This window comes from Dermacentor variabilis, chromosome 11, assembly GCF_050947875.1.
Source record: "Dermacentor variabilis isolate Ectoservices chromosome 11, ASM5094787v1, whole genome shotgun sequence".
Taxonomy (NCBI): Eukaryota; Metazoa; Arthropoda; class Arachnida; order Ixodida; family Ixodidae; genus Dermacentor; species Dermacentor variabilis.
In genome coordinates this window covers 31,562,076-31,577,476 of record NC_134578.1, presented here as the reverse complement: position 1 = coordinate 31,577,476, position 15,401 = coordinate 31,562,076, and the positions used below count along the sequence as shown (strand labels likewise).

The window sequence follows — 15,401 nt, the reverse complement described above, 5'->3', positions numbered from 1 at the left end:
AAGGGATACTTTGCCCTCTATCGGCCCGCGGGCAGAAAAAAAGTCCCGAAGATAGTGCAATGCGAGGCTGAACCGCGGCGGAGGTGACGCAAGCGTTAAGCACTCGCCATACGTGGGCCAATCCCGAAGACAGTGCTAGACCCAGGTGGTTCAAAATTAGTCCGGCGTCCCCCACGGCGGCGTACTTCATTACCACTTCGTGGTTTTGGCACGTAAAATCCATAAATCTAATTAATGTTCTTTTTTAAAACTTGCTACCGCTTGTCACTCCTTTACTCTGCGGGTTGAAACTGTCAATTTGTGTTGTTGTAGATATTGTTTACATAGTATTAATACATATTCGCATCTTCAGTACAATAAAAAAAACTGCGGAAGCAGGACACTTCACGGACAAAAAAAAAATTTGTGAGTTTTCTAGTACGAACGAATCTGCATTCTACTCGAGAAACCTGAGAAATACAAATGTACCGGAACGAGATCGACCATTTCTCGCGTAACGTAAATAGAAAAAAAGTGTGTTATTTCAGGCGACTTGAATGTAGTAAATGATGTCTATAAAGCATTAAAAAGACATTGACACCCGATGCATCTAAAATGTACCCAGCCGCCATGCAAGCAACTAGATTCCGGGGCTTTCTTGAACAGTATTAGAGCACGTGAACAGATATCGCAGCACAGCTGAAATTAGATGAACCTCGAGATGCATGTAGTATACGTTTTAAATGTCGGTGGTGTTCGTTATTTCTTGTCATTCTTGCCTATCTGAAGCACGTCTTGGCGCGCAAATTTGCAGACTCAGCGCCTGCAGTGCTTTATAATGAGTGAAAGAAAACGAACATGCCCTAAAGAGAAAGAGTAATGGGACAGCATAGTAAGTTTGCGAGACAGCAAACACAAATCTCGGAGGAAAAAAAAATGGGAGAGAAAGGGGATTAGAAAAGAAAAATTGGACAAGAATTTTTGAAATGGGCAAGAAGAAGAGCGTAAATACGGGATGTGAAACTAAATTGTTAAAGCATAATATCTTGAGCACGAGAAGAAGACCAACGACAACATATTCATCTTGGGAGACATATGGGTCGCATGAGTCACTTGTAGGTGACCGGCCTTTTGTAAACAGAATCTTCATAATTCCCGCTAGTGTCTTTTGTGCCACTTTCTTGGATTTTTAGCCGCATTTTCCTTTAGGATATTTGCTTCAGTAAGCCTGACTGCCCAGTATACGTTAATCTTGTTTCTTTGACGACTTCTCGCGCCTTTTCTATTTTTGTTGTGCAAACATGGAAAAGTAGGCCACATCACAGCCGGCTACTCCAAAATCCGAAGTTTGATCCTCAAGCAACGGTAGGAAAGGAAACGAAAGAAGACCAAAATAATTTATCGTGCGCTAAACGAGAGTTTGTTCTACTATGTACATTTTGTGCACTTTATTAACAATCCATTTATCATGGGCGTGTAATTGATGACGACATGTTTTAAATGTTATGCGTATTATGAAGAGTTGCACATTCCCAGTGGCTCAAGTTCAGCGTCAAAGTGGTTCACTCACGAGTGTCACGCACCCAGTAGTGCACAACCAGTGACAAAAGTTGGTTTTCGGTTCGATAGTTAAATAGTCGAAAAGATAACTTGCCCGGTAATGCCAAGAATGCTATTCGCATTAAAAGCCCGAGTGCTTGGGTACCAACGCAAATGAAACAGAAGGAACGCTGATTCTTAGCCAATGCTCCTTTGTGGGTACACGGCATAGTTGAGGATTATCATCATCATCAGCACCAGCATCATCGTCATAAACATCGTCGCGTTCGGGTGGTTACGCTTCGGCATGGGGTACGTAGACCCTCTGTTTTCACTTTTGCTTTGGCCTTCTTGTTCAGCTTTCTGCCTTCCTTTAAGTTCTGCATGGCCATGCTTATACCCATACGAAAGCCTCTTTCCTCTATTGTTTAAAAAATTGGCAGCGAAGCTGACAAGAGGGCTTACACAATCGCTTTCATGTGGCGACGACGTGTGGGGTCGTGCTTGGCATCAAATGTCAATCAATGAGCAGCCAGATACGCAAGATGCGTTGGAGTCCCGAAACTTTGATCTGAAACGCAGTTATCATAGATTATAGACTACAGATCATAAATTAGCGTATAGGGTGTACCTCGCTCGAATAGACAATTTTGATTCTTGCGCGCTTTTTTTTTTCGTGGTACAGACGATCCGTAAGTTTTGCATCTTACGTCGTGTTTTACTGGCTCCACGCTTGACGTCAGCCAAGAAATTGTGCGGCTGAGCTGGCGGAAGGTCACGGCGTGTTCCAGCAACGGAACCTGCCCGGTGGGCCCGAAACGCGCACATGACCAGGGAGTTGGTGGTGAATCTTCACTAAAAGCTCTTAGTCGGCAAAATAAACAGGACTCATTCACTCACTCAGACAACATATCTGTTGCGTAGGTCTCCACTCGGACGCAGACCCACCAACATTTTACTCAATCGGGCTCAAACGCACCAAAATTATACTCAAGCGGCCGCACTCTGACTCAGACTCGCAAGAATTCTGCTCAGTCTTGCTCGTTCGGGCTCAAACTAACGGGTACGTGTGAACTTGAGTGAGTCTTAGTCAGTCGACTCAGGAGTGAGTTTACCAGCCTATGATAATAACAGCCGGCAAGCAGACTCCATGCACTTATCTCAAGACTGATGCTAATTTCAAAATTATTTCCTAGTGGACGCGCCTCGATGACTCGTTGGCTTCAATTCGTAAGTTGCAATGCGGGCCCTAAAGCAACGAGTCCAGAAAAGTTTATTAGTTTAATTTCAGTGGTTATACAATATGCGTGTAAATTTCTTCTGCTAGTGAAGCAGCCCTCTTCGAGCAATCCAGCTCAAGGACTGCAAGTGGGCGTTTACAAATTTTAATTCGCATGCACACAGACACTGTCACTGCGACGCCGACACGCAGGATTCTGAAGCCATGTTTGTAACGTTACCGCGATGCACTGAATATAAAAAAATTATATTATGGGGTTTTACGTGCCAAAACCACTTTCTGATTATGAGGCACGCCGTAGTGGAGGACTCCGGAAATTTCGACCACCTGGGGTTCTTTAACGTGCACCTAAATCTAAGTACACGGGTGTTTTCGCATTTCGTCCCCATCGAAATGCGGCCGTCATGGCCGGGATTCGATCCCGCGACCTCCTGCTCAGCAGCCCAACACCATAGCCACTGAGCAACCACGGCGGGTACACGGAATATAAGAGCGAAGAACAGTACCTTCTCGAGTCGATCACAGGCAGGGCGACGCAGCACACGGATCCTACTGTTCTTCTTTTCTTTTTCCTTAAATCTATCTTTTTCGCATCTTTTCGAAGCTAACGCCAGTATTCATGGGACTCAACCGCCGCTGGTATGCCTACTCTACCTCTTCTGGCGCAGTGCCGCCTGGAACGTGCCCGTTCCGCCAGAACCACCACCACCTGAACCAGTGCCGAGGTAAGCCCTGAAGAGCGGCAGTCGCGTAAAAAAGCGGTATCGAACCCCCTTTCGCTGGTATTTTAGCCACGCCGCATCTCGTAGCGTGAAATTGCATATGTGCTCAGTACGTCTAGAGACAATTATGCCAGGGCTGCAGTGAAAGATATATTGCAAATTTATCATGGTACGGGTACCCAAGATACTAATGCCTCAAGTATTTGAACTGCAGATACAAGTGGATTGGTTGTATCCGATGCGTTAACTGCCATTTGTATCCCAATATACTTGCATGTAGCATTGGTTAATTTCTCATCATAGCTCCACTGTCGAGGCAGCTGCAAGTTTGCACACTCTTACTTGCAAATTTCTGATCTCCCGCGAGCAGGCATACTTCATTTCAAATTTGCTTTACTAACACGTAGAAAGCTTTTTTTCCCCGATGTTCCAACAAAATAATATATCGAAATTCCGTAATACTCTATGGTGTTCTCCGTATGTGCAGCATGCTGATCAGGGAAAAATACGTTGCGTATTCGGTTATATTTATTTCATGCCGCCTTTCTCATGCTTGGCGATCCATTTGCAACGCGGGTCAGTGTCTTACATTGCTGCGTGTTCGTTTGCACAGTGTCGCGATTGTCCAACATAAGGCTTCAGTGCATAATCTGCGTATTATGTGTAGCTAATAGATTGCACTTGTTCTATGGGCATGAAAACATGCTTACGAACACTGCATCGGGCTATGTAGCTTTTGTTTCCAGGCGTCAGTGAACGACAATAAATGCAGCCTAGGGTTGTAAAGGTATAAAGAGTTCTACACACGAGAAAGTCGAAGGTTCGAACTTGGTGACGTATGTCGCAGCCTATGTGCCAAAGGGGATGCACATCATTACCATCATCATCATTGCAACTACGGCATGAGGATTTGCACCAATGTTCAAAGCACGCGTAATTTTAGGTCAAAGGTAACTTTCAAGATGGAGCAGTACACGACGTTGGACACGGTCTTGCCAAATAAGCATTCTAATTTTCCTTCGTGCCCCTCAGACGGAGAAACGGTAGATCATGTAAAAGCAGGTTATCATGAGCAGAGCGATCATGTAAAAGCAGGCTATTATGAGCAGAGCTCACTTCTTTTATAGCAGAGGCTTGACAAAAAAAATATGCTCGCAAACGTTTGCGGGAGATATTGGCGATCACCTGCAGTTGGCAACCATACTCACCATTTTCATTCTTACTAGACGGCGCTGAAAAAATATATGAAGAAAACTTTCGCAACTTTCGCAAAACTGACTCACAGTGTAGAAAATGTGCGAATACGTCGTGAAGCTAACCAAGTAAATATTACTTTAGCGCACGCGTCGTCAGCGCAGAGGAAAGGGTGTTAAACCTAAAATTCTAGACAGGAAGAGCAACAGTGGACAGGGGAGAGGAAAGCAGCTGCGGAACTATATCGAGCCCCGAAGAATGAAATCAAGAGAGCGAAGTTTTACGATATTTGAAGGCGCTCAGCGCTGCTGTACGAATCCACATAAGCGTATACAGGCTGTTTCACGTAACTTGAACCGAACGTCAAAAATATGCATATGCCACTAGGTGGACAGAACCAAGGTAATGTTTGCCGTCGCTTGGAGGTACTCGGATTATTTTTTTTTTACAGCGAAGCTGTATACCTCTACCGCCCAAGAAAATTTCATGTCGTTGTAAGCAAAAAACTCTCATAAGTGGGCTGATCACGGAGACAGTGCAATGCCGGGCCGACCCGCGGCGGAGATGAAGCAGTCGCTAAGCCCTCCCAACACCTGGGCCGATACCGAAGTTAGTGCAATACCGGGCTGACCCGCGGCGGAGGTGAAGCAGTTAAGCACGCACCATACGTAGGCCGATCCCGAATATAGTGCAATGCCGGCCGGACCCGCGGCGGAGGTGCTGTTCGCCATTAAGGGGCCTACATACAGATCTTCCCTGGTCATCCTTCTTCGCAGAGTGGAAGGGCACTGAGATGTTTTATTTTGCATTTCGCCTATTTAGATAATTAGTCTTAATCAACATCTCGATCATTATAAATATATGAAAAACGTGAATGAGAAAACTGTAGAGCAACATGAAAAACTCCCGATGCAGCTTTCTGTTGCTCAATACGTGCTGCATAAAAACAAATTCCGAGCGTGAAAGAAGCCCTCGAATGCACGCGATATTACCGCGCGACTGGCCACTCGAAGCTTCTTTGGAATGTTCGCTACCAGGTTTATTTACATTGCCGGACGCGTGGAAGTAGGTGGCCGAAAGTGTTCCCGAGACTGCGCCAAGGTAGCGGGCTCGGCACAGCGCCAGGAGCACTGCGAGCCGGCGTGTCCGGTGAACACCACCTAGATAGCGCAATGCCTTTTCACTCCGGTTCATGACGTCATGTCACCTGGCCCGACCACCATAGAATCTAATGGGCACACTCCCGAGTATGCAGCACTGGTTTTGACGTCACTGCTTTCATCACGCCAGCCTTATCAATGTAAATTCCGGGCCAGGTAGCGTGACGGTATGGATCGCAGTAAACTGGCCTTGTGCTACCTAGGTGGTGTTGGTCCGGGGCCGAGTCAGCCGAAACCTCGCGAAAAGCGATCGCGTCCCCGACAGCTTCTACTGGGCGAGACAGCTGTCGACGACGAAGACGACGACACACCAAATCGCGGGTAGTTTGGACACAGAAAGCTTCGCTTTAGAAGCGATGGCTTCACGGAGAGTTGGCTTGCGAAGGCTGGTTGCGTGACGCGAAGCTCTCGTATAGTTCCTTCGCTTCCTCCACGGTGGCACCATAGAGAAAGACATTCAACAAGAGCGGACATCCCCATAGAGCCCAGCGGCGATCCCCGTAGAGCCCAGCGGCCGAACTGACTGTAGCGCACCAAGTCGCTGACAAAACTTGAACCGCACTTCCGGTTTCGGTTTAGGGCGCGGTTACGCTGGCTGCGCTGGTCAGCGCAGCATTTGTTTTGGTTTCTACTGCTAAACCACGCGCGGTCTCAGTGAGGGATATCTTTTGCTTATTTAAAATAAATATGATTGCGAGCTATCTTTACGAGCCTCCATCGAATCTGTCCGCTGTGCGACGTGCTATTTCATAAAGTAGACGCACGACGCCTTGTGAAATGAGGAAATGTTTATTTCGCTTAACATAAAAGCTCGTTCCGGGCATTTGTTGAGTTCATCCAAAGTTGTGGCCCCAGGTACGCGGCAGTTTCTTCCCGTACGAAGTCCCATCGGACGGCATAAGATGAAACAAAAAAAAGTAAATTACAAGCATGTGTCATTTCGGTATTTAGACCTTACAGGAAAGCTGCGTGTAGAGGCGAAACGTGCAAAAGTGGTGAATGGGCGATATTACAAAACAAAACAAAAATAGAAAGCAATTCGCTTTGGCAAACATGGGGTAGAAAACACCCGTCTCATTCCACATAATTCCATACATGAAATATGGCGAAAACATCCCATTCCTAAGCATTCCTCTATTCCCGGGCATTATTCTCCACTCTTTAAAAGTACAAAGCACACAGACGACTGCCTGTTTTCGACAACTTGGCCTCAGCCGACGTGATGGTACGCCACGTATACACACGTGGCCACAACAAGGGCTGCCAGTCAGACGCTCACAGAATGCCTTCTACGCGCACTCATGACAAATGCATGGGCGCAGAGCCTGTTTTCACGTTCAGAAGACGGAATTTTCGAGCATAAGGGCCAAAATGCGAAAACACCCGTGCACTTAGATTTAGGTGCAGGTTAAAAGAACCCCAGGTGGTCCAAATTGCCGTAGTTCCACACTACGGCGTGCCTCATAATCAGATCGTGGTTTTGGCACGTAAAATCCCATATTTTTTTTTATAACTTGCCGGTTTTTCATCTTCTCGGCGTTATCTTTCGCACTTTCTGCCCACGCAAGCAGCACACTCCCGTCTTATCACTCTCGACAATAGATCGTCGCGCTTTTGACAATCGTGAGCACCGAAAGAAGGTACACCCGTGAGCAAAAGTATACGGACCACGGGAGCGCGTGCCAAACTGCATCGACGCGCCGTCTACCGACGCGGTGCCTGCTGTCGAGAGGGCCGCTAGAGCAGCGGTGCGCATGCGCGTCCCATCATATCTGCTGGCCTGACATGTAGCCTTGCCTGACGTGGCTACGGTGCTTGTAGACTAAACGTCCACTGGGCGTCGTTTTCTCTGTTCCGTCGCGTCTGGGCCGTTGTTTTACGCAGCGGCTGGGCTGGCACGCGCGTCCGCCGCGCTTCGTTTTCATTCTTTCTTTGGGGGGAATTATCGCGCGCCGCACTGCCTTCCCTGACGCCTTCAGATGACTCGCGGAAAATGCCTTTCTGCGGTGTTGTATTATCTCGAACTGTTCCAATGTTTGCTGTCGGGGTCTCCTCACGGCATCGCGTTACGAGAGGATACCACGGGACCTCCGAGGCGTCATCACCGCCTATGGAAAATTAACAGCGTAGTGAACTCATGCATACAGTAGTGAAAATTATAATCTCCGAAAATAACAGCAGCACGTTGGCTTGTTCTAAGTTCCCTCAAGACCGTAGTCTGTCGGTGGTCACCCCGACCAGTGATTCAGGTCGGTCACCCCGACCCGATTCGCAAGGGGGCAACTGTAATTGGAACTTCACAGCTGCGTGCACCATACAGCTGCACCTGATTTTATATTCTCGCGAATTTGTCAGCGTTGCTGCAGCTGTCTGTAGTGGCACCCTCGCGTGCATTTCTTGTTCAAGTCTTGTTGAAGGGTTTGAAGAAATAAAGGCAATACGGTGCCGCTAATTTCTCGTTTTAGCACCTTACTGCTTGCGGAGCATAGTAGCGTCAGCAACTCAGTTCTACTTCTTAACGCGACGGCGGACGCCGATTGCAAAACCTTGCTTCTACCTGCGGCAGCAATCATTGGAACAGTTCGAGATCATACAACGCCGCAGAAAGACATTTTGCGCGAGTCGTCTAAAGACGTCAGAGAAGGCAGTGCGGCGCGCGATAATCCCCCCAAAGAAAGAATGAAAACGAAGCGCGGCGGACGCGCGTGCCAGCCTAGCCGCTGCGTAAAACAACGGCCCAGACGCGACGGAACAGAGAAAACGACGCCCAGTGGACGTTTAGTCTACAAGCACCGCAGCCACGTCAGGCAAGGCTACATGTCAGGCCAGCAGATATGATGGGACGCGCATGCGCACCGCTGCTCTAACGGCCCTCTCGACAGCAGGCACCGCGTCGGTAGACGGCGCGTCAATGCAGTTTGGCACGCGCTCCCGTGGTCCGTATACTTTTGCTCACGGGTGTACATACATGTTGTTCGGAGGGGTGCGCATAAAAATCGTCACAAACTTGTTTCAGTAAGCTTCAGTGCACGCGGAACTAACTGCCTCACCACACCATGGCCCAGCTGCTTTTCGCTTACTGCTTCACAACGCCGGTCGGGGGCACCGTGCTTCAAAAGTACCCCCCAAAAAGTAACGACATTAGGTACAATAACGCGGGGGGTCAGAGAAAGTGGTACAAACATGTCCGAGAGAGATTCAATACACGTAGAACCAACTGGCGACAAAGGCCGAGCTATTTTTTTTCGGCAACTGCGTCACAACGTCGGTGTCGTGCCGCGTATAAGTCTAAATTGCTTGAAATGCAGCGCCGACTGTCGAAGAAGATTCCTCACCTTGCCGTAGTCGAATAGCGCGGCGGTGTCGTGTCGAAGCGCATAAGGAACGGAAGAACACGCCGACGGGAGCCCAACGAACCAGGCCAGATCCAAAAGAGACAGACGGGTCGCCGAACATGCGCACGATGCGCGCAGTCGGCCTCGTACGCTTCGGTGGCGTGTGCTGCCACTGGTCTGGCGCATGGCACATGCAAGGGCATGCATCTGGCGCGTCATTGGCTTGTTGCTAGGTGACGCAAGAAAATAAAGTCGCAACGCATAAGTGCATTCATAGGCATAGCTTTCGTGATCTTAGCGGGAAAGAATAGAAAGAAATAAAACGCACTCCGTTACCCTTATGTCACATTCGTTTTGTTTTTCCTATGCTCGCGTTAGCTAAGAGATGTCATTATTTCTAGTGTGACGTATTTCCTGTCGCCAGTTTTCGCCGAGTGTCCGCTTCCTGTTGAATTTCTTTCTCGACGGTAGTACTGTTTTCCCTCGTGGGCGTCGTCCGTTCAATTCGTCCCTTCTTCGGAGCTCTTCGCAGTCGGGAGGGCTGTGCAGCTGTTTTATCCACGGGACAGTCGTCAGCGAAGTGGGCCATCGTGTGGATTCGCTATTCAGTGTCTTTTTAAGGAGTGAGCATGGCTGAGGCGAACGCCCGGCGCTGCGAACGAATGCGGAAGGGGCAAGCGCAAAGGTGAAATCATTATGGACTACTAACTAGCCGCAGTCATTTAGGGAAGTCGCCTTGAAACCTCAAATCGGAATCTCATCTCTCTCTCTCTCTCTCTCTCTCTCTCTCTTGCGTCCAGTTCGAAGCCAAAGGGGGTGACCGAGGAGACGCTGTACAAATGCGTCAACGATGTACTCGACGCGGCGACCAAGAAGCGCCGCAAATTCCTGGAGACGGTGGACCTGCTGGTCGCGCTGAAGGAATACAACTTCCAGAAGTACAAGCGTGTCAGTGGCGTCGTCAAGTAAGCAAATCTACGCGTGTTGGAAACTGTACCCGCGCTTTTCAAGCGCGCCTCGAGTAGCAGATCGATCGTGTAAGCTGCCATCGCAGGAACAGGTTGACGAGCATTGTAGGCAAAGCAAAGCACCAATACTAGCGCCCAATTAAGGAGACAAGAGATGTCCACAGTGCGCGGTCCCGTAAAGAACCATCTAACCTGCAGCACATTATCCGGGAGTGTTCAGGACATAGTGATGTTCACGAACGGGCAATAGGAGACATTCCTATGGAAAAAGACTGCCGAAGGTCACCAGTTGACACATTGAACGCACAGACAGGGCTGCTTATGTGTGTTTGATGTGTCTTATGTGTCCTCGTGGTTCTATTTTCATTATAACTCGGTTCTGAGGCGTTGTACCGCCGACATGCCCCAAATCCCAACCATCGTCGGTATACCATTTATTCGTGGACTCACCTTGCAGGACGATAGTTGTAGCATAACTGTAGGCCAGGATCTTGGAGCTCGCAATAGGAAGCGCAGCTGCAGAAGTTTATTAGGCTCTGACAGCAGCGCCGAAAGGCTAAACAGGACTTGCCTGACTATCAGTTCTCTGTCCTAACACAATTATTTCGAGAAAATCAATCAATCAATCAATCAATCAATCAATGAAGCTCGACTTTGATGATCATTGCAAAAGATGCCAATGCATGTCGATGTCTGATAGCACCACTATACTGGGCATATAGAAGCCTGAACAGTGCAGATTGTTAATGCGATGCCTTTTGCGTAAAACAAGACGACGGATGCATTACCACACTTCTTATCGAGATATCAAGTGAAAATTTTAGGCACCGGAACAGGTTCGTGCGCGGTGCGCGCGCCTGATAGAAGATTAGGATGATATGTCGTGTATTGTCGAGTTTTGAGGCGAGTTCGCCTTTCACGCATGTGATCAGTGGTGCATTAAAGCCAGTCAAGTCATTTCATGTCCAGCGCCAGTTCTGTGCATTTAGTGTTTGTCTTCGTCTTGCTCAGCGCAATATGCAAGTTTCGTAAAGACTGAAATTGCACTTGTAGCATGCGATTGTTTACTCCGTGGGTTCATATCGAAAAAAAAAAATACGTCGTTTGAGTTTGCGTTGTTGATGTGGCTAGAGGAGCTTGCTATTGCATTCAACGCACGTGTGGTCACTGAAGAGCGAGTGCTACTCTAATGGCTAAGGATAATATAACCTTTCTTAAAACTAAAGAAAACCTTGAATTTTCACTAGTATAGTTACCGCATTTTTGGGTGACCGACATAATCTGACGAGCACAGCCAAAGGGTTGGCCTGTGTTCCCCACACGAGCTTTAGCTCGGAAGGAGTTGCAGTTAATGTGTTAAGAATGTGCTATAGACGTAATTGAATGTCACCCGTTCCGTTGTACCTTACTCCCGCGATTGGCGACCAGTTACTGTAAATGCGTACGTGTGCAAGCATATCCTCCGAGTCCCCACTCATCTTTTGTCTCCCAATCTCAGAGGCTACGATGTACCCCAAGCCTGTTCACCTCATTGTGTCGTCGTCTTTCTGGACAGGCTGCCGCACGTTCTAAAGCCGAACATCCGGGCCTGCCTGATCGGCTACGAGGCGGAACGTGAAGAAGCCAAAGCCAACCACTTGTACTTCATGGATTGTGACAAAGCCAAGAAGCTGAATGGGCGGCGCAAGGCGATTGAGAGGCTCGGTGCGTGTTCGTTGCAACCAAACGTTTTGTAGTGCAGCGTTTGTCAAAGCTTGCCACAAGGAGCCGACACCAGGGGTCCTCGGGGAAGTACTAACAGTTAGGACTGGGACCCTCAGGAAGGCCTGTCAATGATCAGCAACTTCTACCTGAATACTTTGACTGATTTTAAGGCGCTTTGTTGCGCGCACACAGAGTGTTCTCCTATCCCGCTTTCCTCTTTCTGTTCGCCCTTTCCCTTCCCACAGTGTTGGGTAGCAAACCAGACGCTAGTCTGGATGACCTCCCTGACTCCTCTCTTTGTTATCTCTCTCTCTCTCTCTCTGTACCTGAATACTGAGCGAAGTAGCTAAGGACGTATTTAGCAGCAACCTACGAGCTGCAAACTTTACATTGATATATGTCAAATGAAGCTAGACCTCGACAGAACATGGCGCCCACTACCTAGTGTAAGGTCTTATTGGTTGTGGAGGGCGAGTAACATTTGAAGCTCTCAATACTCCACAACACGCGGATTGTAATATGCAATTTCGTTAATTTCAGTGTCGCCAACCGTACAACTTGTCCTTTGCGCGGAATTAATTTACCCAAAACAGGGAGAAACATCCTAATGAAAGCCGGTGATCGATATATGAGCCGGTCAGAGGGTCAGCGAGCACCTAGAACTGGAACGAGTGGGTACAGCACATAAGAGAAAACCACCGCGGGGAAAACAGAAATGATGCCAACGATGGCGTTTTGTTGTTTCGGATTACCACCAACTTGACCAAACCACCACATCTGTACTACGGCGGAAGTTTTGAAATCACTTATAGTGTGGCAGCGGACGCGCGATTAGGCTGTCGTATTAGGGCTCCACTATAAGACTTTCGTTGCTGCAAAGCTGCACGCGTTGAGAGGAATAGCTGTTCTCACTAGCTGCACGTTTACGCTAACCCAACAAAGTCTTGTCGAGTCGCCCGCCGGTCCCTATAGGAGGCCGGGTCGAGCGAGTGTCGAGGCAAGTTTGCTCAACCCGCCAGCAAGGGGTGGGCTGACTCGTCAAACCGGATTTGCAAGGTGCATTTAAACGCTGTCGGCTCAGCACGAATTCTTGCCGGACCCGTCCAGGCCACGTCCATTTGCACGAAGTTGCTGCTCGACCTCGGAAACACCACACGTTCCATGGAACCCACGTGATTGGGACCACGGACGCATCTTATTACATGCCGAAGTGAAGCTCTTGAGAAAATCTGCAAGCACTTGCAAGGTGCGAGGAACGAGTAAGGCCAACTGGAGCCCACATACTCTAGTGACACGTCTTCATGGCCTAGTGAGGTTAGACCCACTTGTAGCAGAAGGTAGAGCGAAAAAGACACGAGCACATCGGATCGTATAAGATTGCGTCTTTCCCGCGCTACCTTCTGAGGTGAGTGGATCGCAAATATTTGGGCGCCTCCTTTGAACGACTGCTTTATAGAGTTTGATACAATTTAACGCCACAGTTGTCACGGGGAGTAATGTTGAATTGAACCTGCGATAACACAAAGTTGTGTTTGGGTTCTAATTACTTAACTAGCACGTAAAAAGAAAAAAAAAAGAAAGAGGGACACGATTTCTAAAAGAAATTTACATCCCTGCGGTACGTTAAAGGACAGTGGTAGTTTTCAAGCTCTCACTAGGTACGCGTACCTTATGGTTAGTGCATACTGTGTATATGCTGACTTCAATTTCTATGGATGCATTTTTGATCACCAGTGTTTCTTGATATTGTCACACTTGCTTTTTTGCTTTATTTGTGCCTAATACTGAGGGCTAGCTACCAGTATTGCGGAGAGCAATTTTACAGAACGCTGCTTTCTCATTATGCTGTATTACTATAACGTAATAACAACTGCAGTGAATCTTTTGTAACGTCAAACTTAATAGAAGTTGGTCTGTCGGTCGGTATATGCAAGTGGTTCCAACGCTGGTGCAGCGGCAAGGTACGACGCCTTCCTGGTACCAGAGGCGCAGGTCGCAGACCTAAAGCGAATCTTGGGACCCATTTTCGCAAAGCAGAGGAAGTGCTTCACGCCGTTGCCGCCTAGCGTGCCAATACTTGAGAAAGTCGAAGAGCTCAGGAGCATCACCAGGATGTGGATGAAGAAGGTGGGTTAAATTCATGCGCCCTTACAGTAAAGAAAGACGAGAAGAAAATCTAACAAAGAGAGTAAGGAAAAGAAAGAAACAATAAACAAAACGTACATGTCTAAGTAAAAAAAAAGTTATGGGGTTTTACATGCCAAAATCACGCTCTGGTTATGAGGCAACCACCTGGGGTTCTTTTATATGCACCTAAATCGAAGTACACGGGTGCTTTCGCATTTCGCCTGCATCGAAATGCGGCCGCCGTGGTCGGGATTCGATCCCGCGACCTCGTGCTTAGCCGCCCAACACCATCGCCACTAAGCAACCGTGGCGGGTTACATGTCTAAGTACACGATCGTTTGACGAGCTTCTGCGTATGATGACACTGCGTATGACGACGCACTTTCTCCTTTAAGTAATTGCTGCAAGTCGTCGCAGGCCTGTCCGCTAACTTTGCCATTTCGAAACAGGTATCAGCTGAGAGCACATTCGTAGGCGGAGGTACCACATTGCCTAGATTACTACTACTATGCCATACCGATAACATACAATGCATTTCGAAGCGATATTTTGCGTTGAAACGCTAAACTTAACTATACTCACTGCTATTGTAGGAGCAATTAGCAAGAAAAAATCTGCAGTGACAACAGTATCGGATCATACACTTGAACTATATTATAGAACGACAGTGAAACCGAATAATAGACCTAAATAGATCTTAGTAGGAGTTACAACCTGCGACCACTCAGCCTCTCAGTTTATTCAAATAAATTCGACTTTTGAATGACACCTGACGGATCAAACTTGCCTTGCATTCCGGAGTTGCAGAACATGTAGAAAATAGGCGAGTTCTGTCTACGGTGTCAGGACTTCGTTTTCTTTTTCATGTCGTCGCGTGCAGGAGATGACGTTCAGCATCTCCGTGGGACACGTGAAAATGAGCGCCCAAGAGCTGGCCGAAAACGTCGAGGCGACCAAGACCGCACTCCTGGCTCAGATCGGGAATCGATGGGAGACCATCAATGCTCTGAGCATCAAGTCGACCATGGGACCCGCGTTCAAATTGTGCTGACTACTCCATGCGTACCGATCTCGGAGCCGCCGACACGTGAAGCGTTGCTGCTGGCAGCCATGCATAAAGAGCACTAGACCACCCACACGTTGCTTTGTTTTTTGCTGTTTTGATTGCATGCAGCTGTGCTGAAAGGGCATTGTAGGGAGACGCGCGGTAAAATAATGCGCAAAATGAAGCTGTGACCTCGAACGTCACGAAGCTGCTGTGCAGATTATAAGGCACGCCCACGTCTACCCTGCGCGTTTACCCCACACAAGCCGTCTTTCTTTTTTTTGTTGCTTTCAGTCACTATTCGAATGCGCGCGACCGCCGAGGCTTCGGATTAAAGTCGAGCTAAGCAGCAATACAGCACGCCACAATAGCCAAAGCGTAATGCTAA

The 15,401-nt window shown here is 48.1% G+C and overlaps 1 protein-coding gene across 2 annotated transcripts; it reads left to right on the top strand.

The window, feature by feature from the left end:
• Window positions 1–9,464: 9,464 nt before the first annotated feature.
• LOC142564710 (large ribosomal subunit protein uL1-like) lies at window positions 9,465–15,104 on the top strand. Of its 2 annotated transcripts, none has more exons than XM_075675844.1 (5): window positions 9,465–9,854; window positions 9,970–10,134; window positions 11,636–11,841; window positions 13,796–13,968; window positions 14,849–15,104. In XM_075675844.1, exons 1-5 carry the CDS (start codon window positions 9,799–9,801, stop codon window positions 15,017–15,019), a joined length of 771 nt encoding a protein of 256 aa, XP_075531959.1. In that variant the 5' UTR covers window positions 9,465–9,798; the 3' UTR covers window positions 15,020–15,104. The 2 variants fall into 2 exon arrangements, with proteins under 2 accessions (XP_075531959.1, XP_075531960.1); XM_075675845.1 differs by having other exon boundaries at window positions 9,477–9,854; window positions 11,693–11,841.
• The last annotated feature ends 297 nt before the right edge of the window (window positions 15,105–15,401 follow it).